We start from the raw sequence: 26,035 nt of genomic DNA on the forward strand, positions 1-26,035 counted from the left end.
AGGGTCTTTTCAAAAGAGTCAGTTCTTTGCATCAGGTGGCTAAAGTTTTGGAGTTTCAGCCTCAGCATCAGTCCTTCCAGTGAACACCCAGGACTGATCTCCTTTAGGATGGACTGGTTGGATCTCCTTGCAGTCCAAGGGACTCTCAAGAGTCTCTCCAACACTACAGTTCAAAAGCATCAATTCTTCTGCGCTCAGCTTTCTGCATAGTCCAACTCTCACATCCATACATGACTACTGGGAAAACCATAGCTCTGAGTAGACAGACCTTAGTTGGCAAAGTAATGTCTCTGCTTTTGAATATGCTGTCTAGGTTGGTCATAACTTTTCTTCCCAGGAGTAAGCTGCTTTTAATTTCATGGCTGCAGTCACCATCTGCCATGATTTTGGGGCCCCCCAAAATAAAGTCTCTCACTGTTTCCATTGTTTTCCTATTTACCATGAAGTGATGGGGCTGGATGCCATGATCTTAGTTTTCTGAATGTTGAGTTTTAGCCAACTTTTTCACTCTCCTCTTTCACTTTCATCAAGAGGCTCTTTAGTTCTTCTTCGCTTTCTGCTCTAAGGGTGGTGCCATCTGCATATCTGAGGTTATTGATATTTCTCCTGGTAATCTTGATTCCAGCTTATGCTTCCTCCAGCCCAGCATTTCTCATGATGTACTCTGCATATAAGTTAAATAAACAGGGTGACTATATACAGCCTTGATGTACTCCTTTCCTGTTTTAGAACCAGTCTGTTGTACCATGTCCGTTTCTAACTATTGCTTCTTGACCTGCATACAGATTTCTCAGGAGGCAGGTCAGGTGGTCTGGTATTCCCCTCTCTTGAAGAATTTTCCACAGTTTGTTGTAATCCACACAGTCAAAGGCTTTGGCATAGTTAATAAAGCAGAAGTAGATATTTTTCTGGAACTCTCTTGCTTTTTCAGTGATCCAACCAATGTTGGCAATTTGATTTCTGGTTCCTCTGCCTTTTCTAAATCCAGCTTGAACATCTGGAACTTCATGGTTCACGTACTGTTGAGGCCTGGCTTGGAGAATTTTGAGCATTATTTCGCTAGCGTGTGAGATGAGTGCAATTGTGTGGTAGTTTGAGCATTCTTTGGCATTGCCTTTCTATGGGATTGGAATGAAATCTGTGGCCACTGCTGAGTTTTCCAAGTTTGCTGGCATGTTGAGTGCAGTGCTTTCACAGCATCATCTTTTCACTTTTAGTAAACAGTGTATTCACATTAAACAAGATATGTTGCCTGCCTTCAAGCCATCAATCACTGCAGCTACCTCCCCCTCCATAATGGTGCTCCCTCTGGGGCATTAAGAATGGAGAAAAACCAGATGTTGGTCCCAAATAGTTAAGATGCATATCAAATAATTTTTTTGTAATTAGCTGTAATCTTTTGAATGTTTAATTGCCTTTTTTCCCCTCCTCCCCATAAAAATTCCTATATATCCCAGCTCCTCCCTTACCTCTCTGAAACAGTTCCTCAGAGCTATTTTAGCAGCTGTTTCCTAGGCTGTATTCCTCAGTAAGATCCTCCAAATAAAACATAACTCACAACTTTTAGGTCATGTGGTTTTTTTCTCCTTCAGCCAACAAGATTTTTTAAAAATATTTATGTATCTAGCTGCACCAGGTCTTACTTATGGCATGCAAGAACTTTAGTTGCAGCACATGAGACCTAGTTCTCTGGACCAGGGACTGAACCCAGGCCCCCAGCTCTGGGGTCATGGACTCTTAGTCACTGACTTAACAGGGAAGTCTCCAGTCAAAAGGATCTAAATGAAAATTCTTGAAGTACTATGAATTACATAATTTGAAATGACCTACCTTGTGACAGTACTGTACCATCCTACACAGGAACATGAAATCTTTGCTTATTAAGGTTTTTTTTTTAATCTCAGTAAAAAGATTTGGGTGAAAAAAGTTTTCTTACAAGTCTACAAATTTCTTAAAATATTATGAATTTTTTATAGCTGTTAGGAAGGAAATATTTTTGCCTATTCTGTTTTTCTAATTGTGATTGGTACACAAATAAATGCCATTTATTTTTTGTATTTTTTTATCTTTAATAGTGTACATAGTTTTTTATCTTAATAGTGTACATAGTTTTTTAGTTTATTCTTGTGGGCTTTTTAGGAAGACAACTATTTGATCTTACAAACAACGGTAAGTTTTTTGCCTTTCTATTGAGCATATTTATTTCTGTTTTAGGTCTTGTTTAGAATTTTTTTATAATGCTTGAAATAATAGTATTGACAGCTAGCACATTTGATTGTAATGTATCTCAGTTTATTTTAGGAAGCAGATTGTGACATCACATTGCTCTTTGAAGCCATTTTGGATTGAATTCATTTGCCAACATATATTCTCAGTGACAACACTAAAACTTAGCTGGCAATAATTTGCCAAGCAGATGTATAAACAAGCCTAAACATTTGTAGATAGGGAGTGAAGTAACGATCAGAAATCATACTTGGTACCCACATTCCAAATGTTTCTTGCTTGTGAGATGATGAAGTCTTAACAAAATGGAAAAATACTTGTTTCGGTGCTATGCACAAAAATACTTTAGGACTCCCTTTATAAGAATTAAAGCTTAACTTTTACACTATTTCCAAATCCTAAAAGCAGTTGAGCTGCTTCTTACCTAAAATTTTGATGGTAAGTAGGATGAAAGTTTCAGCTGCCTGAAATATTAAAGAACAATAACAATCAAATTAGAAAAGAACAATTCCATTGCACAGAATAAACTTAAGAAAAACAACTGTACTACCCAGAAAGAAATTGTCATGATAACAGAATGAAAACAGTTCCTTTGGTGCTACTAATACCAACAAGGAGTAAAAAGATTCTATTTTGAAGTCACTATGTAAATAAAAAAGTCTATCAGTTTTGTTCATTTCATTGTAGTTTTCCCTGACAGTAACAATTCTCTGTTACTGTCTTTCCCTGTAACAGTTCTTTCCCTGACAGTAACAATGCAATTTTTGCACTTTTAGGTTTTCATTTTTTTAAGTATAGAACTTGGTGTGACAAAATGATGAGGCTGCAACACAAATGTGCATATGAAAACTGGTCATAACTGAAAAGTCCTCCTCAGTCTACCCCAGAGGCAGGTGGCTCAAGTAATGGCTTTAGTATTCAGTTGGATTTGTTGGACTGAATTCTGTGAGGTGAAAACTCACAAGACAGTGGAAGGTCTTCAGGCTCACATTGGAGCTTAATGAAATGATTTAGAAATGATTCCAGCACCATGTAGCTTTCTTTTTTTTTTTTTTTTTAAGTGTTTTCCAAAGCTGTTATGGTAAATTCTTGATGATGACGTTGATTAAGAGCTCATATATATTGATGGGTTACTGTGTACTAGCCACTGTTCAAAATGTTCCTCAAAAATGATCAAATTTAAACAGTTCTTAAATATACTGGTTTTTAGATAATATTCCCTAGTAAAGTTTTCCTGCTTTTCAAAGTCAAGTGACAAATTGATGAAATAGGTGAATTAGAGGTGACACACACCCTCCCCTCTATTATTTCTCTGCAGTTCTGAGGCTTTAGGATAAAGAAATGAGGAAAGGTGATTGAGATAATCTTGAACCATTTGGGAGGAAATGGAAGGAAAAGATAAAAGCTCTTTGAATACGCTTTTCTTCCTAGTACTAATTCAGCTAGTTTTTAGGTGCCCCAAGTTATAGGTTGATGAAAAGTCAGACATGACTTAGCAACTAAACAAGTAAATATATAAATAAATAGTAGGACGTTACTAGTACTTGTGCCTGTGGAAACCTACTCCAGGATTCTTGCTTGAAAAATCCCGTTGACAGAGGAACCTGGTGGGCTACAGTCCATGGGGTCGCAAAGTTGGAAATGACTGAGCGACTAAGCACAGTGCTAGTAATAGTGGCCAAGTATCTGTCATGTGTCAAGCACTGTGCTGATTGAATTATATGTGTTAGATCCACATTCCCTCTTGAAAGGATTTCATGCTTTGCAAAACAGATTGTCATCAGATTACTTGAATATTAACATTCCAATGTACATTTAGAGTATTCTGCTAACTGCAAAAGAGAAATTATTTCATCACTATTTAGAATAATAATTCTTGTATAAAACAGTTCTACCTGTAGGAACAAACCACTCTGGACAGACAGCAGACTATCCTTCAGGCTTTCCTGATCAACCCTCATCTCCGGTCTTTGCCTTTTCCTAGGCTGGCTGTGGCACAGAATTTTGCATCTAATTATATGATGCCTCACATTCCCTGTTATTCTGGTTACAGTTTTCTTTTTGTCTAAATATATTCTAAATTCAAGAGTATTATCCATTTCTTTTATGTTCCTGGAAACCTGAACACAATACTAGTCATAAATTAGGTACTTAATAAATGATTCTGAAATAAATGAATTAATGAATAAATAAACAGACTTTAAATTGCCATTCTCCACTTAATGGACAGATTCTAAGGAGCTCTATATGATAAATGTACAGTATAAAGTCAAAAGTTTTCAAAAGACAGTGTTGCCGTTTTTTTTTTTTTTTTTTTTAATTTGCAGAAGTAGTTCTCAAACTTTTTAGACTCAGGATTCCTTTATACTTAAAATAATTGAGGGGACTTTCCACTAACTAAAATTCTGTGCTCCCAATGCAGGGGGCTTGGGTTCCATCCCTAGTCAGGGAACTAGATCCTACATGCCACAACTAAGACCCAGCACAGCCAAATTAAATAAATAAAAAACGATTGAGTACCCCAGTGAGTGAGCTTTGGTTGATGTAGGTTATATCTCGTGATACTTACCACTGAGTTTAGTTCAGTTGCTCAGTCGTGTCCTACTCTTTGCGGCCCCATGGACTTGCAGCACGCCAGGCCTCCCTGTCCATCACCAACTCCCGGAGTTCACTCAAACTCCTGTCCATTGAGTTGGTGATGCCATCCAACCATCTCATCCTCTGTCGTCCCCTTCTTCTCTCGCCTTCAATCTTTCCCAGCATCAGGAAACTTGAACACAATACTAGTTAAAAATTAGGTACTTAATAAATGATTCTGAAATAAATGAGTTAATGAATAAATACACTTTAAATTACTATTACTAATTAAAACTGAGATATGTCTACTGAAAGAAAAATGCTCAATGTGATAGCTGTGAGTTTAAGTTTTATTTGGTGTCTTAATTCCTTAATAGCTCAGTTGTTAAAGAATCCAACTGCAATGCAGGAGACCCCAGTTCGATTCCTGGGTCGGGAAGATCGCTGGAGAAGGGAAAGGCTACCCACTCTAGTATTCTGGCCTGGAGAATTCCATGGACTGGACACGACTGAGCAACTTTCACTTTCACTTTCTTTCAATGAGAACTTTAGCACAGGAGAGAGCCTCTTAGGACCTCTGAGAAAACTGCTCCAAAGGGTAGGGAAGAAGCCTGTATATATATGTGAATTTGGGCTAGGGAACATGTGGAGTCAAGCAGACATCTTGGTAGTCACAAATAACCAATATATAAAGTTAATGATTTTAGTGCTTTTCTTTAGGAAGATGCAAGGATCTGGTCATTGAAGTTCTTCCCAAGATATACATCTAACTATCCAAGAGGCCTGCTCATCCAAAGCACAGAGCACCCTGTTATGGTCTTAATTTCTTCTATCTGAACCACAGAGTGCTTCATCCTGTATGGTCTTGGTTTCCTCTGAGAGTGCACTGTTAGTCAGTGACTGCAGTGGGTTACCACTTAATCCTTGTAGAACTGGTTGGTGAGCAGTTCTCTTTGTTTTTGTTTACAGACATTTAAAAAAATAAGAATATAAGCACATATTCTACTAAGCACATACAGCTAGTCACACATGCTGCTGTGACTAGCTGTCACAGCAGTGACATCAACACATGCCATGTAGCCCCTCGAAAACTCCATTGTTTTCCTGTGAGAGAATAAGCGTGAGAAGACAAATACTGTTGTAGTATTATTATAAAAATAGTTCAGACCTCACAGCTCCCTGAAAAGGTCTTGGAGAATTGATAAAGTATTCCTCTGGATCACTGCATCAGGCGATAGAAAGAGTAGTCTTTAAAGATTAAATTTGTGTTTTTTTACTTTTAAATTTAATCTTGAATATTCTTAAGTGTTATTCAGTTCAGTTCAGTCGCTCAGTCGTGTCCGACTCTTTGCGACCCCATGAATTGCAGCACGCCAGGCCTCCCTGTCCATCACCATCTCCCGGAGTTCACTCAGACTCACATCCATCAAGTCAGTGATGCCATTCAGCCATCTCATCCTCTGTCATCCCCTTCTCCTCCTGCCCCCAATCCCTCCCAGCATCAGAGTCTTTTGCAATGAGTCAACTCTTCGCATGAGGTGGCCAAAGTACTGGAGTTTCAGCTTTAGCATCATTCCTTCCAAAGAAATCCCAGGGCTGATCTCCTTCAGAATGGACTGGTTGGATCTCCTTGCAGTCCAAGGGACTCTAAAGAGTCTTCTCCAACACTACAGTTCAAAAGCATCAGTTCTTCGGCACTCAGCTTTCTTCACAGTCCAACTCTCACATCCATACATGACCACTGGAAAAACCATAGCCTTGACTAGACGGACCTTTGTTGGCAAAGTAATGTCTCTGCTTTTGAATATGCTATGGTTCATATTCATATTCATATTCATAACCATATTCATGCTAGGTTGGTCATAACTTTTCTTCCAAGGATAAGTGTTATAGGTGGTTCTAATTATTTAGCAAGTACATAATTAATTTCTAATTAATGTTAAATAGTAATTTCTTGGTTGAAATGATCTTCATTTGAAAAAGCAACAATATTTAGAAACTGTGTTCTGTATGCATTTAAAGTTGGGTTCTTTTCCGTTGCAGCTCCTCAGTTTGAAACTGCATGTAATTATGTAGAAGCTACACTTGAAGAGTTTCTTTCCTGGAACTGTGACCAGTCTAGTATTTCCGGAGCATTTAGAGACTATGATCATTCCAAATTCTGGGCTTATGCTGACTATAAATATTTTGTCAGTTTATTTGAAGACAAGACAGATATTTTCCAGGTAAGTCAGTACATATCTTTTAGTCATGGTATAGTTTGTTCTTGAGAAAATTTCACAAATTAGAATCTTCAAGGTACCCTTTTCCTCACTGTCTTTTTCTCTCAAAAGTCACTGAGTCTTGTGTATTCTGTCCACTCACGCCCAAAGATTCACTCAAAGGAAGTGTAATGTTTGGCCCACCAAGGTGAACAGCCTTCTTACTGTTTTCCTATTGCCAAACTTCCTGCACAGTCTCTCCTTTGCCTTTTAAATAGCACCGGAATCAGTTTGGAGTATATCAGAAACATAGATTGTGTATACAACTTCATTTCCTCCTGACCTTCATCTAAGTTCTTATTCTGTCAGGCAGGCAGATGGAGGTACAAAGCTGGTTATGTGAGGAAGCATTCAAGCATTCCTAGGATCCTAGAAACCCTCCTGGCTACTGCTGCCTGCTCTCATTGCTCGGAGGTGGGGGGTGGGGGGCTGGGGGGTATTTAATGCAGGTTTATGGCCTGAGGCAGAAAGTGCTGGGCTTCCAAAGATTCACTGTAGAAGTCCTACAGAAGTGTGCAGGCACTTGCAGGAGTAAGAATGTGGAAGTCCTTTGCTATGTGTTGACATAACCGACAGCAGTTTGCATACTACAGTATCCTCTTTTCAAAATGCTTTCTACCGCAAACTGCCAGTTCGTTTTGTGGGGTGATTTTGCAAACTCCCTGCTCTAGGCTTTGTCTTAGGCACATGGGCCAGGAATGGGAGTCATCCCAGGAAGCTGTTTGAAAGACTCTGCCTTGCCCACCATCAAGTAAAGTTTCTAGAGTCCTTCATCCTGCCCTTTAGGGATGTATTTTGCCATCACAGCAGGCTGTTTACACCTCCCCACCCCTACCCCCTGCTCTCGCCTGTCACCACCACACACACTCTGGACTCTCCTCTCATACAGGCTGATAGTCCTTGGACTCTTGAGTCATTTTGCATTGAGCTTACATTTTTCTGTTTCACCTTGAGTCAAGGTTTGGATGCTGGTGTTTACACAGTTATAATACGGCAATCAATAATACTTTATATCTTTCCTTTATTAACATTTTAAATGTTTTCTTATGGCAAAACCAATACAGAATTGTAAAGTAAAATAAAAAATAAATTAATTAAAAAAATAATAAATAAATAAATAAATAAATAAATGTTTTCTTATAATAAATTATCCTTTTTGTAAAAGAAAGGAAAACGTGTCACTTGGCTCATAATTGTTAGCTGAGGATACTTTTTTTTTCTTACAACCATGAAAGTAATGCATTGGTTTTGAAAACATTCAGTAGATGCTTTCTGAATCCAGTCTATATCAATGTACTATTTACTCATTTTTAAATGATAATTTTGAGGTAATACTTTAATAACCTTAATTGTGATTACTTTTTGGAACTTTAATCCTAGACCTTTCAGAAATCATAGTTAACTTTTAGAGTATTTTATTATATCTCTCATACCCTAACCCACCCTGCGTATTAGACTAGTATTTTTTTAAATTTATTATTTATTTTGGGCTGCGCTGGGTCTTCGTTGCTCTGCATGGGCTTTCTCTAGCTGTCGTGAGCATGGGCTACTCTTCATGTAGTGTTCGGGCTTCTCACTGTGGTGGCTTCTCTTGTTGTAGCGCGTAGGCTCTAGATGTGTGGGCTTCAGTAGCTAGAGCACTCAGGTTCAGTAGTTGTGGCTTGTGGGCTCTAGGTGCTGGCTCAGTAGTTGTGGCACACAGGCTTCGCAGCTTCAGAGCATGTGGGATCTTCCTAGATCAGTGATCAAACCCATGTCCCCCTGCATTGAGATGTGGTTCGTATCTACTATGCCACCGGGAAAGTCCTAGACTAGTATTTTATTATTCTATATTTCAGGTAAAACATAATAATAATAACATTTATCAATACTTGGTCAGTTTTCATCCCATTCCCAAAGGAGGTCAATGCCAAAGAATGTTCAAACTACTGCACGGTTGCAAAGTAATCCTCAAAATTTTCCAAGCTAGGCTTCAACAGTACGTGAACTGAGAACTTCCACATGTTCAAGCTGGATTTAGAAAAGGCAAAGGAACCAGAGATCAAATTGCCAACATCTGTTGGATCATAGAAAAAGCAAGGGAATTCCAGAAAAACATCTGCTTCATTGACTATGCTAAAGCCTTTGGCTGTGTGGATCACAGTAAACTTTGGAAAATTTTTAAAGAGGTGAGAATACCAGACCACCTTACCTGCCTCCTGCAAAACCTGTATGCAGGTCAAGAAGCAACAGTTAGAACTGGATATGGAACAACAGACTGGTTCAAAATTGGGAAATGAGAATATCAAGGCTCTATACTGTCACCCCTCTTATTTAATGTCTATGCCGAGTACATCATGTGAAATGGCAGGCTGGATGAAGCACAAGTTGGAATCAAGATTGCCAGGAGGAATGTCAGTAACCTCAGATATGGCAGAAAGCAAAGAGGAACTAAAGAGCCTCTTGATGAGTGAAAAAGCTGGCTTAAAACTCAACATTCAAAAAGCTAAGATCGTGGCATCTGGTCCCATCACTTTATGGCAAATAGATGGGAAATAGTGGAAATAGTGAGACTTAATTTCTTGAGCTCCAAAATCACTGCAGATGGCGACTGCAGCCATGAAATTAAAAGATGTTTTCTCCTTTGAAGAAAAGCTATGACCAACCTAGACAGCATATTAAAAAGCAGAGACATTATTTTCCCACAAAACTCTGTTTAGTCAAAGCTATGGATTTTCCAGTAGTCACGTATGGCTTTGAGAGCTGGACAATAAAAAAGGCTGAGCCCTGAAGAACTGATGCTTCCGAACTGTGGTGTTGAAGAATACTCTTGAGAGTCCCTTGGACTGCCAGGAGATCAAACCAGTCAATCCTAAAGAAAATCAACCCTGAATACTCCGTGGGAGGACTGATGCTGAAACTCCAATACTTTGGCCGCCTGATGGAAAGAGCCAACTCATTAGAAGAGACCCTGATGCTAGGAAAGATTGAAGGCAGGAGGAGAAGGGGACAACAGAGCACAAGATGGTTGGATGACATCACCAATTCAGCAGACATGAGTTTGAGCAGGCTTCCGGAGATGATGAAGAACAGGGAAGCCTGGCATGCTGCGTTCCATGGGGTCGCAAAGAGTCGGACACAACTGAACAGCAACAGCAAAGTGCTTTACCTTTGTAGTCCTCACAATAAACCTATGATTTAATAATATCCCTGTTTTAAGAAAAATGAGGCACCAAGAGGTTAAGTAAACCTTTTTTTGAAATTGTACAGCTAAGAAAAGAATAACCTAAGCAGTCTGCCCCCCAGGCTTTAACTGCTGCTCTGTATGCCTGCAGAAGGCTCGGATGCTTTACTCCACAGCTAGGATGAGGCCTTCTGTCTGTGCTGAATCTTGTCTCACTCTGCCTTGGCTGAATCTCTAACCTGACCCCATCAGTTGTTCTGTCTCAGCCCAGGCATGGCAGCACTGTGCAGACATGTGTCCTTTCCTTAAGTGTGGGTATAAAGGACAGCCTTTTGGTAATGTGCTGGAATTCTATTTGAGCCCTTATACAATCTGATATTTGTAGTTGAATGAGTTTTCTGTCAGCTCACATTATGGTGATTAATTCTCTGGATTAGAACAGGCAAATCTGCTATAAACAGCCAAGTCATTAAGATTATATCATTTTTTTATCTCAGTTTTCTGAGCACAAAGTCTTATATTTAAGATAGCTAAGTTGTGTTACTTTTACCACTATAATTCAGTCACTAAATCTGACTACTTTTGTTTCAGGCTTTCTTCCATCTGTCTTAAAATGGTGGGTAAACATTAAAACGGATAAATTTTTAAATGTTTATTTAAAATAAACTCATTGTATGTGAATATAAATGACATTTTAATGAAAATAATTATATTCACCAATATTTTAATGTTAGGAAAGTAGTCGGACACAACTAAGCACCAGAGTTGAATAGAAGAAAGCTGATTTTTTCTATCTGCGTCATTCAGTCTGTTGCGATTTGTTGGTTTGTTTGAAGTGTATGAAGAATATCTGGTTTCACATACACATGCAGCTGAAAAAGAGAGGAGCATTTTGGCAACCTTTCTAGATAATTGTGGATTTTTTTTTTAATACTCCACCAAATTTGAGTTGTTTCTGCCTCTAATGAGTAGTCTCTTAAAGGTTCATTAGTTACAATAATCTGAACCCATAATCAATGCACCCTTCATAGTAAAATCCATTGGTCTATCTTGCATGGAATGATCTTCAATAGTGGTGTACTGCGTTGTATAGATCTTCCAAATGTTGATGCATTTTTACTTACTTCATTATTTCAAAAAATGACATTTGTAACTAGCATCACCGTTCTTATCAGAAAAGTCTTTTAAGTTTTAGGAAGCTTTCTAGCTCATGTGTTTCAAGATACAAGTTTCCAAGATCATTTTTATTCTGTCCAGAATATTTTCTAATTTCCCTTGTGATGTTTTCCTTTGACTTATGGATTACTTTAGAAGTGTAATGTTTATTTTGCAAATACTTGGGGATTTCCAGCTGTCTTTCTGTTATTCATTTCTAAGTTAATTCCATTGTGTTCAGAGAACATACTTTGATGATTTTAGTCCTTTTAAATTTATTGTTTTACAGCCCAGAATATAGTCAATCTTGATAAATGTCCCACGTGCACTTGACAGTGGTGTATATTCTGCTGTTTTTGTTTTATGACTGTCAATTAAGTTGATTGTTCGTGTCTCCTGTATCTTTACTGATTCCCTGTATGCTTGTTTTACCATTATATAGAGATAGATACTGAAATTTCTCAACTCTAGTTGTATATTTGTTTCTTTTTCATTTTAGGTTGGTCAGTTTTTGTTTTGTGTATTTTGTAACTAGTAACAGTTTAGGTTCATACACATTTAGGACTACTATTTCCTCTTAATGGATTAATATTTTATCGAAATGTGATGATCCTCTCTTTTCTGAGTTCTTCCTTTTTCTGATGTCTGAAATCTACTTTGTTTAGTTTGCCTTTGGATAGTGTTAATATAAAAAAGGGGTACTTGCACTGTGAATCCATTTATATAAAACTGTGTATGTGCTAAGTTGCTTCAGTCATACCTGACTCTGAGACGCTATGAACTGTAGCCCTCCAAGCTCCTCTATCATGGGATTCTCCAGCAAGATTACTAGAGTGGGTTACCATGCCCTTCTGCAGGGGATCTTCACGATCCAGGGATCGAATCCATATTGCTTAGTCGCATGCATTGGCAGGCAGGTTCTTTACAATTTATAGTGACAGAAAATAGATCTAAGAAGGAGGGGTAGAGAGAGGTTACAAAAGGTTATAGGAAAACTTTTGGACATGACCAAAATGTTTGTCATCCTGATTGTAGTGATTGTTTTTCAGGTATATATGTAGGTGAAAATTCATAAAGTTATACACTTTAAATATACACTGTTTATTGCACATCAATTATACTTCAATAAGGCTGTTTTAAAAAATGCAGTGCTACTAGTACTGTTTGGTTCCACAGCTTGACAACACTTTTATCACCATTGTTTTTGTGCCTTCAATGCGATGTCAACACAGTGAAATAAAAAATACCTCACAGATCACCTGAAATGGTCTCAGGGGTCCCCAAGAGGTCTGTGAACCATTTTAAGAATCTCTACATCGTCCCTTCTGAAATTACTCTCTACTCTTCTAGTTCTGACTCCTCCTCTAATTAATTCTAAAATAGTTTCTTATGAAAATATTGAAATTATATTCACAACCATTTCATGACTTGAAATTGAAAGTGAAAGTTGCTCAGTCGTGTCTGACTCTTTGTTACCCCCATGGTCTATACAGTCATGTATAGACTGTATTCCATTCTGGCCTCAGAATTCTCCAGGCCAGAATACTGGAGTGCTTAGCCTTTCCCTTCTCCAGGGGATCTTCCCAATCCAGGGATTGAACCCAGGTCTCCCGCACAGTAGCAGAAGCTGCTCTTTACCAGCTGAGCCACAAGGGAAGCAACTTTAAATTGTGTAAGGGAAATAGCATTGAAGACTCTCCCCATTGTAACTGACACAGCCTGTTTCCTCTGCATCTCCTTACAGTGCTGGACCACAATCTGTGCTCTCTTGTCTTCTAGCCTTTGCTCATGCTTTTCTCAATTTCTGCCTATTAGTATTTAACTTCTTAGGGCCTGGCTCAGATTCACCCTTGGTTCAGAAGCCTTCTCAGCCACTTGTACTTACATCCATTTGTCCCTTGCCTTCATCCCTGTATGTTTTATTTGGATTATTATTTAAATAGTGCATAACATAGAATGCTTGTATCTTGTTCCCCTAACAGCATTGTAAACTCTTTGGAAACAGTATAATTTTTTATTCCTCCAAACTGCTAACATAGTGCTGAATATATAATGAATATTTGAATGATTACATAAGTATGTTTTTTTCCTAGTCTTACCATTTTTTGTTTTGCTGTTTCTTTGGTCTTTATGACCTTTCAGAGAATGTTTTAACTTAAATCCCAAGTTCACCTTCATCCAGTTCTCTGTGGCTTCTATTAATCAATTGTAGCATTTGTCAATCTTGATAAGAAATTCTTAGCTGTCTTCAGCCTTATAACTAGTTTTATAAGTATTTACTTATAGCCTCTACTTATTCTTATTCCATGATAAATATATAATATTTATATACTGATAAATACACTGGCAAAAATGTTGGTATTGTTGGAAAATATCCTATAGCCTTAAAAGTGGCCAAAAATTATGATTTTGACACTTAACTGACTCTCATTTGGCACATAAAATTGGTCTAATTGTTTTAGCTGTACATCATATCATTGATGATCTAAGCAATACATTTTTTGGAACATTTTATTCTCTACTTTGCAAGGAATTTGTGACAGTAACAAAATTTCTTTGACTCATTAGGTAAGAATGGCAGATGTTACATTTTATAACCATCTAAGCTCTGCCTGCAATGTGGGAGACCTGAGTTCAATCCCTGGGTCAGGAAGATCCCCTGGAGAAGGAAATGGCAACCCACTCCAGTATTCTTGCCTGGAGAATCCCATGGACAGAGGAGCCTGGTGGACTACAGTCCACGGGGTTGCAAAGAGTTGGACACAACTGAGCGACTTCACTTTCATAAGTATCATTGTAATTGAAGCTATTGTGGACTTCCTTGCTGGCTCAGTAGTAAAGAATCCACTTGCCAATGCAAGGGACACAGGTTTGATCCCTGATCTGGGAAGACCAGACCCCTGGAGAAGGAAATGGCACCCACTCCAGTATTTTTGCTGGGAAATCCCATGGACAGAGGAGCATGGCAGGCTAGAGTCCATGGGCTTACAAAAAGCCAGACACAACTTAGTGACTGAACAACAGCAACAATTGAAGCTATTAAGAATCAACCTATAGCAAAGGGATTTGCCCCAAGAACATTTCCCAGGTAGATTCCATTTTATGTTGTGATTCAGATTGACTGTGGAGAGTCAGGAGCCTTGTTAAGTCACCAGGACACAGAATCTCAGCATGCAACACATGGAAAATTAGTTCTAGCCTGTCTTGGGCTTCATAACATAGTTAATGAGAGTATGTTGAAATTGAGCCAGGTGGTTTAGTAATGTTCAAAGGGGCTTGATGGTCAATGATGCTTTCTAATGAGGCAAATTGGATGTAAGAATTTGGGTATTATTTATCCAAGCCTATCTGTGGGTAGAGTCAACTACCTCTTTTCTGTTTATGTTACCTAAGGTAATTTTTTCAAGGAAAAAAGAGCCATAAGTACTTGCTAATTTATAGTGTTCATGTAAGGGGCTTCAGACAATGAAAAGAATCTGCCTGCAATATAGGAGATTTGGGTTCGATCCCTGGGTCAGGAAGATCCCCTGGAGAAGGGAATGGCTATACCCATTCCAGTATTCTTGCCTGAGAAACCCCCATGGACAGAGGAGCCTGGTAGGCTACAGTCCTTAGGGTCTTTAAAAAGTGGGACACCACTTAGAGACTACACAACAGCATAGTTAATAATACTGTATTGTGTAATTGAAATTTGCTAAGAAAGTAGAATTTAAATGTTTTCACCAAAAAGAAAAAAAAGCAAGTATCAGGTGAAGCCTGGCCAGTGAGATGGAGAGGGTTGAGGTGTCAGAGAGATGAGAAGGACCTGGTCATTCAGGCCCATGATAGAGGGCATTTGGATCTAATTCTAACTGCAGAGCAAAGGAGGGGACAAGACTTAGTATTTTAAGATCATTATTTGTTTTCTTGACTAATACTACTTTTGCTGCTTTGAGGAGAAGGGGTCAGACAGGCAAAGAATCAAAGTTCTTTGAGAGAGAGAGACCAAAAGAGAATAACCAGGTTGCATGTGGTAGGAGCGGGGAGGGGTGTGGTGTGGAAGTGTCCAAAGAATTGACATCTACAGTGAGTCTCAAATGAGAAATGTGAATTGGGGTGTGGGTAGTAAGTAGACTGGCCATGTAAAGGCAACAGCAGGAGCAAAGGCAGGGAGATGTGTGGTCCCTGATGGGAGAGCAGTAGAGAATGGTGTAGCATGGTCTCATATCCTGGAGAAGGGAATGACTGCCCACTCCAGTATTCTGGCCTGGAGAATTCCATGGACTGCATAGACTGAGCTACTTTCACATTGCTTCCCTGGTGGCTCAGCTGGTAAAGAATCTGCCTGTAATGCAGGAGAACTGGGTTCGATCGCTGGGTTGGGAAGATCCCCTGGAGAAGGGAAAGGCAACTCGCTCCAGTATTCTGGCCTCATATCAGAATCTGCATCCCCTTTATGGTTCTGAAATGCAGTTTTCAGGTAATATAATTACCTCTACAAATGATTTTTAAAAACCATTAAAATACATGAGAATTTAAGAAATGTGTGATTTAATGTGTAAATAATTCAAGCATGGCTGTACTAGAAAACAATGAATTAATCATATGCTTGTACTTGCCTACAAGGAAAAGGTTCAGTTTTGAAGAATTAAGATAAAATTCCAGTGAATATTTCCAATATTTTATATTTAACATTTTGAAATGTGGCTAAATAAGTGTATCTGTATCTCTACACATACAGTCACCATGATGAGACAGTACCAGCACAGACTGATATTGGTGTATATATTGCCAACCCAAATGTCATATGAGTTTCAGTGCTGTTGGTGACTTATTTTTCAAAATGGTGAACCGCTCTGGATACAGCTGCAGAAACACAAAAATACAATCCTTCCTCAACTTACTTAGTAATTATGTTTCTGAAATTCAGTATATATTAATACTATGCAGAAATCCTTTTGTTTTTGACAGGATTATGTGAAATTAGAACTCTAGTCTCAGATAACTGAGACTAAGATCAGTTTTCCCAGTGTTATAAATATTGTACAAGATAAAACTTTTTCATATTGTGTTGAGCTGCATCCCTCATGCCCATTCACTGAATGCCAAGGCACCCCTGTCCTGTTTATTATGACAATCAAAAATGTCTCCGCATTTTTTAACAATATTGTTAAAAGGACAGAACTGCCCCGTAGTTTCCACATGGATAAAGTGGATATAACTACTTTCAGTTTCCTAGGATTAAATGAGGTGATGCATATAAAATGTTGTGATTTGGGCCTGTCTAACCATGTGGATTCAATAACCCAAAAGTGATAGCTTGTTAGCCTTTGAATGTATAAATTTAGTGGTAAATAGAAGAGAATTTAGGACTTGAGATGAAAGTTTAGGAGTCATGTATGTAGCTTGATTTAAACATTATAAAACAGCAGGCAGAAAGTTAAGATTCATTTTAAGAGGGATAAAAGTAGGGTTCCATGGCCTCCTAAAATCTACAAAGTCAAGGACAAAGAAATATGGCTAGGCAACAGTTCATAAGAAAAAGGCAAGAAATTCCCAACTCTCAAGAGCCCGAGGGGAAAGTCAGAATAAGTACACTCAATGTTGTCTATTTTTTGACAAATTTACTTTAACTTACTCTCTCTCTACCACTTTGCCCCAAACCCTTCTCCCTGTGGTTTTCCCAGCCAATTTGCAGCTGAATTTTAGGTTAGTTTAGGTCACCCTGATCTAATCATTTCAAAATAATTTTTCCTTGTTTAGTGCTACTATGTTAGATAAGAGGTACGGGAAGCCTTGTGTCAGTTTCTCATATGGTCACCCCCCACACACACACCCGGTAGAACTTTCCCCTTGTGGTTTTTTCTGAAGCAGTGCTCTAGAACAGTGTCTCACCTGGGCTCAGTCCACTGACCCCCTGAAAGTGCATGTGAAAGTGTGTGTGTGTGTGTGCACGCGCGCACGCACTCATTTCTCTGAGCAAAGGGGTGTTGGTATTCCTTAAATTTCCAAAGAGGTGTATCTATAAGAAGATTGAGTGACTTAAACTAGTCTCTTCTTAGATGAGGCAGATCCCTGTTTTCTGTTTTTGTACTGCATGTCTTTCTGCTGCCTTTAAATTCCAAACTGAGGTATGATGAATTGTTCACCAAAGACCAGGTTTACAGGAACCCTCCCTAAACTCCCTGCTTGGACCAGGTGCCCTTTTTCAATGATCTCAGCATGCTTTCTGCTCACTTCTGTCAAAGCAGTTCTTCCACACTGTGGGACGGGTCCATTTATGGGACTATCTTCCATTATTAGATTTAAAAGGAGGGCCTGTGTTGTATTAATTTTTTGTATTCCAAACATTCAGCATTATACTAGATACGTAGTGCGCTGTGACGTGCTTAGTTGCCCGGTCGTGTCCAAGTCTTTGCAACCCCATGGGCTGTAGCCCTCCAGGCTCCTCTGTCCATGGGGATTCTCCAGGCAAGAATACTGGAGTGGGTTGCCATGCCCTCCTCCAGGGGATCCTCCCAACCCAGGGATTGAACCCAAGTCTCCTGCATTGCAGGCGAATTCTTTACCATCTGAGCCACCAGGGAAACTCAGATGCTCAAAAATGTTCTCAACCTGAACCATTTACAATAAGCCAACATATTCTTTCCCTCCCAAGCAACCAAGATTTTAAGCACTTAACCTGAGCCAGGTATTCCAATAGGCATTACGGAAACAGGTAAGCCCCCTGCATGGAGCGTATGTGCTGTGTCCAGAGGGGATGTGACTTTTGCCAACCATATGCATGGAACCATATGCATGTATAATAGTGCTGACTTTTCAAAAACTCCACCTTTAATAACAGATATCAATTATATGCACATATTCTGCTATCTTCATCACTGAAAACAAAAATGAAAATGCTTTTTCTAGTCTTCCTTAAAACCATCTATTAAAATGTCTCTCCAGAATCCTTTCTCTTTGAGTAATGTTAATGTTCTGCCTCTAAAAACAGAAAATGCAGATTGAAGACACTGTTAAACTAGTGTCAGTATTTAGGACAATGTTCTGCACCTAAAAGTGTTTTTTATTTTGCTTTATTCTTTAAAATTCAATAGGAAAAATTCATGATTCAGAAAATAAATAAAGCCAAACCTTTGTGTCTGGCTCATTAGTGTGTCCTTTTCTTTTCAGCTTATACATATTTTAAGTTCCATGGATTTGAGTTTATGTCAAACTACATTTGTAGTTTTCCAACTTTTATTTAAAAACAAGAACATTCTTTCTTTCAGCCTAAATAAAACCAAGCAGAGCAGTCTGTTGAAAGAAAGAGAACTAGACATAAGGAGTGCCAAGTTCAAAGTGCTGTCTCTGCTTTAAGGTCTTTACACTTAAAGAGTTCATGACTTTAAGGAGCATAGCAATAGTGTTTCAAAATATGTGCTGTGTCTCCCCCACCTGGACACTCTGATTTAGTAGGGATGAACTAACGTTCCATAGTAAAGGCACCTATAGTTTTAAACAACTACACTAACCCAAGAGACAAACCTAGATAGCATATTAGAAAGCAAAAACATCACTTTGCTGACAAAAGTCTGTATAGTCAAAGCTGTGGTTTTTTTCAGTAGTCATGTACAGATGTGAGAGTTGGACCATAAAGAAGGTTGAGTGCCAAAGAATTGATGCTTTCGAACTGTGGTGCTGGAGAAGACTCTTGAGGGTCCCTTGGACTGCAAGGAAATCAGATCAGTCAATCCTAAATGAAATCAACCCTGAATATTCATTGGAAGGACTGATGCTGAAGCTGAACCTCTAGTACTTTGGTCACCTGATACAAAGAGCTGACTCATTGGAAAATACCCTGATGCTGGAAAAGAGTGAATGAAGGCAGGAGGAGAAGGGAGCAACAGAGGATGAGACTTTTGGATGGTATCATCGACTCAATGGACATGAGTTTGAGCAAACTCTGGGAGATAGTAAAGGACAGAGAAGCATGGCATGATGCAGGCCATGAGGTTGCAAAGAGTAAGACACGACTGACCAACTGAACAACAACCACCTAGGAGAAACCTTCTTTCGTGTGGTCTTTGAAGTGCAAAAAGTTAATGTATTACTTATACCTTGAAATATCTACACGGTTTAGAGGGAATATGCCTTTCTGGATTCATGAGTTGAGCTTCAGAGATTAAAAAAAAAAAACTTCTGTTTCCATTGCAGTCACTGTTCCTACTGCCTGAGTCACCTCCACCAGATATCCTCATAACTCCGTCTAGTGTTTATTGTCGGTCTCCAGCCTCTAAAATGTAGGCTTCATTTGGGTGGGCATTTTTGTCTTTTTGTTCACTGATTGATCACATATTCTAGGAGAGTGCCAGGCATGTTGTAGGCAGACATTAAATATTTGTTAAGTAACTGCTATTAGTGAGGTCATTCAGATATGTTGTTGGTTAAAAAGACCTGGACTGCTCTGGAAACCTAAGCTCTTCCATCTGTAGTGCTTTCTGTAAGAGAGTGGTTCCCATTGCCCCAAACCAGATGTGTAAGTGAAAATGTGTAACACTACTATACAGCAGAGTTTATTGTTTCTTGATGGACTGTAACTTTATTTTCATAACAGGATGTGATATGGTCTGACTTTGGGTTTCCTGGAAGAAATGGACGGGAGAGTACATTGTGGATCGGCTCCCTGGGGGCCCATACACCCTGTCATCTGGACACCTACGGTTGCAACTTAGTATTCCAGGTACAAGGAAGGTAATGCACATGTGCATAGGCATGCAGGAGGGAGAGAGAGAGAGAGAGAGGTATGTGTGCTTGTGTGTGTGTGTGTGTCTGTGTGTTGCACAGGAAAAGCAGTGACTATTGGGCAGGCGGCAGGACTCCCTGCTCCGTTCTATCAGCCTGTCTCTTGACCAGGGCAAATCTCTTAACCTCTGGTTCAGTCTCCTCCTCTGTGAAATAAAGGGAGCAGTATACACGGTGGTTTCTGTGTGCTTTGTCTCTCAGCCATGATCAGGATTGCTCTTAGAAAGCTGATCCAGAACTTCTAGGCGTCCACTCCCAGTTCAGCTAGACAGTTGTCTGCTTAGCTGGCTCCTTCTTCCACTTCTTTGAAAATAAAGTTAGACTGATAAGGTCTTTCCAGCTCTGACATTCTAAACGTATTCTCCCAAATGAGTCCAGGGGAAGGGAGCAGCTTTATCATCTCTAAGGCAAAATAAGACTTTATACTTCCTAGTTTAAGAAGTGTAATCAGCTATCGTGAAAGGACAAGATAGCCCTACTGTAACTGCCAGGGGTCACTGGAGGGCTTTAGGACTTGTCTCAGAACTTGGTTCTTTTCTCTCTCTACTTCCCCATCTGTGGATTTCTGTCTGTGTCTCTTCCCTTTTCACTTCTCCCTTCTTTGCCTCAGATGTCCTCCCTCTGTTGGCTCCAAGTATTGGTGTGTCTAATGTTTTGTGAGTTAAGATTTATCACTTCCATTTTCCAAAAAAACTTAAAGCAACTAAACCATTTTACAGTTTTCTCTTTTTGCAAATTCCTATATTATACTACTTTTTATTGTGTGGCATCATTTGTGCATTTCTCTTCCTTAATGAATCAATTTAACAAATGTTTAACTTAAGAAATTCACAGTCCAAACAGGGAGAAGTCTGAAAATTTAACCTGATGGACAGAACCCTGACAGGTTACTCTGGATAAGATAAGAATACAGAGATTTGAAAGAGTGGAGGTTATTCTAGGTAGCTCGAGCTATAGGAACGGAAACAGCTTATGAGGAAACTGACTTTGATTTGAGAATTATCTTACAAAGCAGATCTTGTCCCTGCAAAGGGGCTACTTGGGACATCCTGAGATACCAACTAGTTGCTACCCTACCTCCACCAGGTGTCTGCAGAGGAGATTCCAGAACTGAGTGAGAGATGGGCCAGGTGACCCCTGAGGTGGCTTCTGTATTCCTTTATGGATTCAATGAAAGTGGGTGAAAACGGGCACGTCACTGCTGCCTTCTTACATCTTTTGTCTCAAGTCTACAATATTAACTTGTTATCTTTTTTTTTTTTCATTAGGAAAAGATGGCATCTCTTTCCTCCTGAAGATACTCCTTTCCTTTATCCAACTAGAATCCCTTATGAAGAATCCAGTGTGTTCAGTAAAATCAATGTTGTCAATCCTGATTTAAAACGTTTTCCTCAGTTCCGGAAAGCTCGAAGACATATGGTCACGCTGAGCCCAGGACAGGTAATGGGAGCTTTAAAACATTGGTGACCTGTCAGTGGACACCCCAGCTATAACTTCTTTCAAGTCCTATGTCACACGCCTCCCTACCAGTACAAATGACTGACAGTGGTCCCTTCCCTGCTGCTCTGCTATTGGATGCTAGCTTCTCCAGCTGTAGGCTTCACACAGTCCCGGCTTCACAGGTCATGGAAGGGAAATGAGAGGAGAGTGCATGGCTCCTCCTGGTGGTGAAGAGGAGAATGGACTGTGGAGGAAGATCCAGGAGCTCAGTCATTTTTATTTAGGTTAAGAGGTGTCAAGGCATGAGTACTTGAGCACTTCTGAAACATTTATTCACAGTTAATATCTGTTCAATTGCGTTAGAATCCAGGCGCACAAACACAGGTTCAAGTGTATCCAGTTAGTGGGCCAACAAAGGCAGGATGATTTAGGGATTTAAGGCTTTTTTAAAATTGAAGTTTAGTTGATTTACAATATTGTGTTAGTTTCAGACGTATAGCACAGTGATTCAGTTATATATTTTTTCAGGCTATATTCCATTGTAATTTATTAAAGATATTGAATATAGTTCTCTGTACTATACAGTAAATCCCTGTTACCTATATATTCTGGGTGCAGTAGTTTATATCTGTTAATCCCCTACTCCCAAATTATCCCTTCCCCCTAACCAAACGTGATACCCATAAGGTTTTTTTCTATGTCTGTGAGTCTGTTTCTGTTTTGTATATAGATTTATCATTTTGTAGATTGACATCATAGAATATTTGTTGAGAATGATTTGCTTTTAAGCAAGAATGGATGCTGCTTTTGTAACTGACTGTCTCTGAAGTATCTCCAAAGGTTCAGAGTTTAGTGCTCCTAACCAGTGGGGAAAATCACCCCTACAACACTGGCATTTATGGGCCAATATTTTATTAACATTTACCAGGTTTTCTTAGTCTCTTAAGGAGATTTTATTCCCTTGGTTATCCCTCTTACCTGCCTGTGTTCCTTCCTTTGTCCCCTTCTCACTGGCTGTTCCTGCCTCCTTTACACTCGAGTGCTCCAGCTCAAATAGTCTGACTGTTTCCTCATCTTGTCAGCAGTCACTCCCCATTCACCTACCCACCCCCAGACCCTGACAGCCACTTCTCTGTTTTCTTTCTTTATAGATTTACCTATTCTGGACGTCTCATATAAGTGCAGTTGTGCAATCTGTGGTCTTTTATGTCTGGCTCCTTTCACATAGCATAATCTGCTCAAGGTTCATCCACACTGTAGAATGTTATTGGCTCTTCATTCTTTTTTATGGATGAATATGTTCCATTACAAATATCTGAGGGAAGAAGAGAAGCTAAAGGCAAAGGAGAAAGGAAAGCTATACCCATTTGAATGCAGAGTTCCAAACAATAGTAAGGAGAGATAAGAAAGCCTTCCTCAGTGATCAATGCAAAGTAATAGATGAAAACAATAGAATGGGAAAGACTAGAGATCTCTTCAAGAAAATTAGAGATACCAAGGGAACATTTCATGCAAAGATGGGCACAATAAAGGACAGAAATGGTATGGACCTAACAGAAGCAGAAGATATTAAGAAAAGGGGGGCAAGAATACACAGAAGAACCATACAAAAAAGATCTTCATGACCCAGATAACGATGATGGTGTGATCATTCACCTACAGCCAGACATCCTGGAATGCAAAGTCAAGTGGGCCTTAAGAAGCATCACTATGAGCAAAGCTAGTGGAGGTGATGGAATTCTAGTTGAGCTCTTTCAAATCCTAAAAGATGATGCTGTGAAAGTGCTGCACTCAATATGCCAGCAAATTTGGAAAACTCAGCAGTGGCCACCGGACTGGAAAATGTCAGTTTTCATTCCAATCCTAAAGAAAGGCAATGCCAAAGAATGTTGAAACTACCGCACAATTGCACTCATCTCAGATGCTAGCACGGGGCTTCCCTGGTGGCTCAGAGGTTAAAGCATCTGTCTGCAGTGTGGGAGACCCGGGTTCAATCCCTGGGTCGGGAAGATCCCCTGGAGAAGGAAATGGCAACCCACTCCAGTATTCTTGCCTGGAAAATCCCATGAACAGAGGGGCCTGGTAGGCTACAGTCCATGGGGTCGCAAAGTTGGACATGACTGAGCAACTTTACTTTCACTTCACTTTCAGATGCTAGCAAAGTAATGCTCAAAATTCTCCAAGCCAGGTTTCAGCAATACAAACCGTGACCTTCCAGATGTTCAAGCTGGATTTAAAAACGGCAGAGAAACCAGAGATCGAATTGCCAACATCCATCGGATCATCGAAAAAGCAAGAGATCCAGAAAAACATCTACCTCTGCTTTATTGATTACGCCAAAGCCTTTGACTGTGTAGATTACAACTAACGGGAATATTCTTCAAGAGAGAATACCAGACCACCTTACCTGCCTCCTGAGCAATCTGTACGCAGGTCAAGAAGCAACAGTTAGAAATGGACATGAAACAACAGACTGGTTCCAAATCAGGAAAGAAGTACGTCAAGACTGTATATTGTCACCCTGCTTATTTAACTTATATGCAGAGTGCATCATGTAAAATGCTGGGCTGGATGAAGCACAAACTGAAATCAAGATTTCTGGAAGAAACATCAATAACCTCAGATATGCAGATGACACCACCCTTATGGCAGAAAGTGAAGAGGCACTGAAGAGCCTCTTGATGAAAGTGAAAGAGGAGAGTGAAAAAGTTGGCTTAAAACTCAACTTTCAAAAAACTAAGATCATGGCAAATAAATGGGGAAACAATGGAAACAGTGACAGACTTTATTTTCTTGGGCTCCAGAGTCACTGCAGATGGTGACTGCAGCCATGAAATTAAAAGACGCTCTTGGAAGAAAAGCTATGACCAATCTAGACAGCATATTAAAAAGCAGAGACATTTCTTTTCCGACGAAGGTCCATGTAGTCAGAGCTATGGTTTTTCCAGTAGTCATGTATGGATGTGAGAGTTGGACCATAAAGAAAGCTGAGCACCGAAGAATTGATGCTTTTGAACTGTGGTGTTGGAGAAGACTCTTGAGAGTCCCTTGGACTGCAAGGAGATCCAACCAGTCAATCCTAAAGGAATTCAGTCCTGAATAGTCATTGGAAGGACTGATGCTGAAGCTGAAACTCCAATACTTTGGCCATCTGATGTGAAGAACTGACTCATTTGAAAAGACCCTGATGCTGGGAAAGATTGAAGGCAGGAGGAGAAGGGGACAATAAAGAATGAGATGGTTGGATGGCATCACTGACTCAATGGACATGAATTTGAGCAAGCTCCGGGAGTTTGTGATGGATGGGGAAGCCTGGAGTGCTGCAGTCCATGGGGTCGCAAAGAGTCAGACACGGCTAGGCAACTGAACTGAACTGACTGTTGTTCCATTATGTGAATATACATTTTATTTATCCATTAAACACCTGATGGGTATTTGGGTTGTTTCCACTTTTTTGGTTATTATGACTAATACTGCTATAAATATTTGTGTACAAGGTTTTGTTAGAGCATATATTTTCAGTTCTCTTGGGTATTTATGTAGCAGTAGAATTGCTGGGTCATATGTTAATTCTGTGTTTTAACTTTTGGGGAATTGCCAAACTGTTTTCCATAGCAGCTGCACCACTTTACATTCCCACCAGCAATCTATGTGGGTTCTAATTGCTTTGCATCCTCTCCAACACTTGTTATCTTCCTTTATTATTATTGATATTATTACTATTATTATATTACTACAACTATAGCCATTTTAGTGGGTGTGAAATGGCTGCTAATTCTTTTTTTTCCTTCTACTTTAATAGCCAAATTCAATGAGTATTTCTGTCCATTGTATCAGTTTTTTTACATCATTCTGTTTCCTGAATCCACCATAAACTGGCTCCCTCTCTTACCTCTGTACTGAAAGTAAACTGTGATAGGACATTCAAGACCTCCTAATGACTAGACCCAGTGGCTGTAGTGGCCATTTTCAGTGCCTAATTCTCCTGAAAGGAGCTCTCTTCCCATCTCCACCTTGTCTTTAGCAAGTGCTACCATTTTCTAAATCCAAACCCAAAAGTTTCAGATCATCTCCATCTTCTCTACTTGGCCTTTCACAGACTCTTGCAGTGAGTCTGGACAAACACAGTCCTTGGCTCTGCCCATTGCTTTCGTTTGCTGTTCCTTCCTATTTAAATCTTAACATTTAATTTAATAAGTGGACTATTGCAGGACTCTCCTGTCCTTCCCAGACTCTCCCATAATGTCACTATTTTAACCGTCCACTTACTCAGAACTTCTCAGGAACTTGTAATGCCTACAGGATATAAAATCCAGATTCTTTATTCTGAATTCAGGGCCCTCCACTGGCCCTAACCTGATTCTTCTACTTTATTCCCCGTTATTCCTTCTGCAGTGGTAAAACTGGCCTGCTTGCTATCCCTCAACAGTCCCACTCCCTTGCCCACTTC

General features: G+C 39.5%; 1 protein-coding gene across 5 annotated transcripts in view; it reads left to right on the forward strand.

The window, feature by feature from the left end:
- Positions 1 to 26,035, forward strand: part of HSPBAP1 (HSPB1 associated protein 1) — a 56,044-nt gene that overhangs the window by 25,263 nt on the left and 4,746 nt on the right. For all 5 annotated transcript variants that reach the window (XM_040250413.1, XM_040250417.1, XM_040250425.1 and 2 more), the window contains 3 exons: positions 6,847 to 7,028; positions 19,958 to 20,094; positions 21,414 to 21,585. In XM_040250413.1, the coding sequence (XP_040106347.1) occupies positions 6,847 to 7,028; positions 19,958 to 20,094; positions 21,414 to 21,585 (491 nt within the window). The remainder of the gene's footprint in view (positions 1 to 6,846; positions 7,029 to 19,957; positions 20,095 to 21,413; positions 21,586 to 26,035) is intronic.

The sequence above is a fragment of the Oryx dammah genome, unplaced genomic scaffold (genome assembly GCF_014754425.2).
Source record: "Oryx dammah isolate SB20612 unplaced genomic scaffold, SCBI_Odam_1.1 HiC_scaffold_2, whole genome shotgun sequence".
NCBI lineage: Eukaryota > Metazoa > Chordata > Mammalia > Artiodactyla > Bovidae > Oryx > Oryx dammah.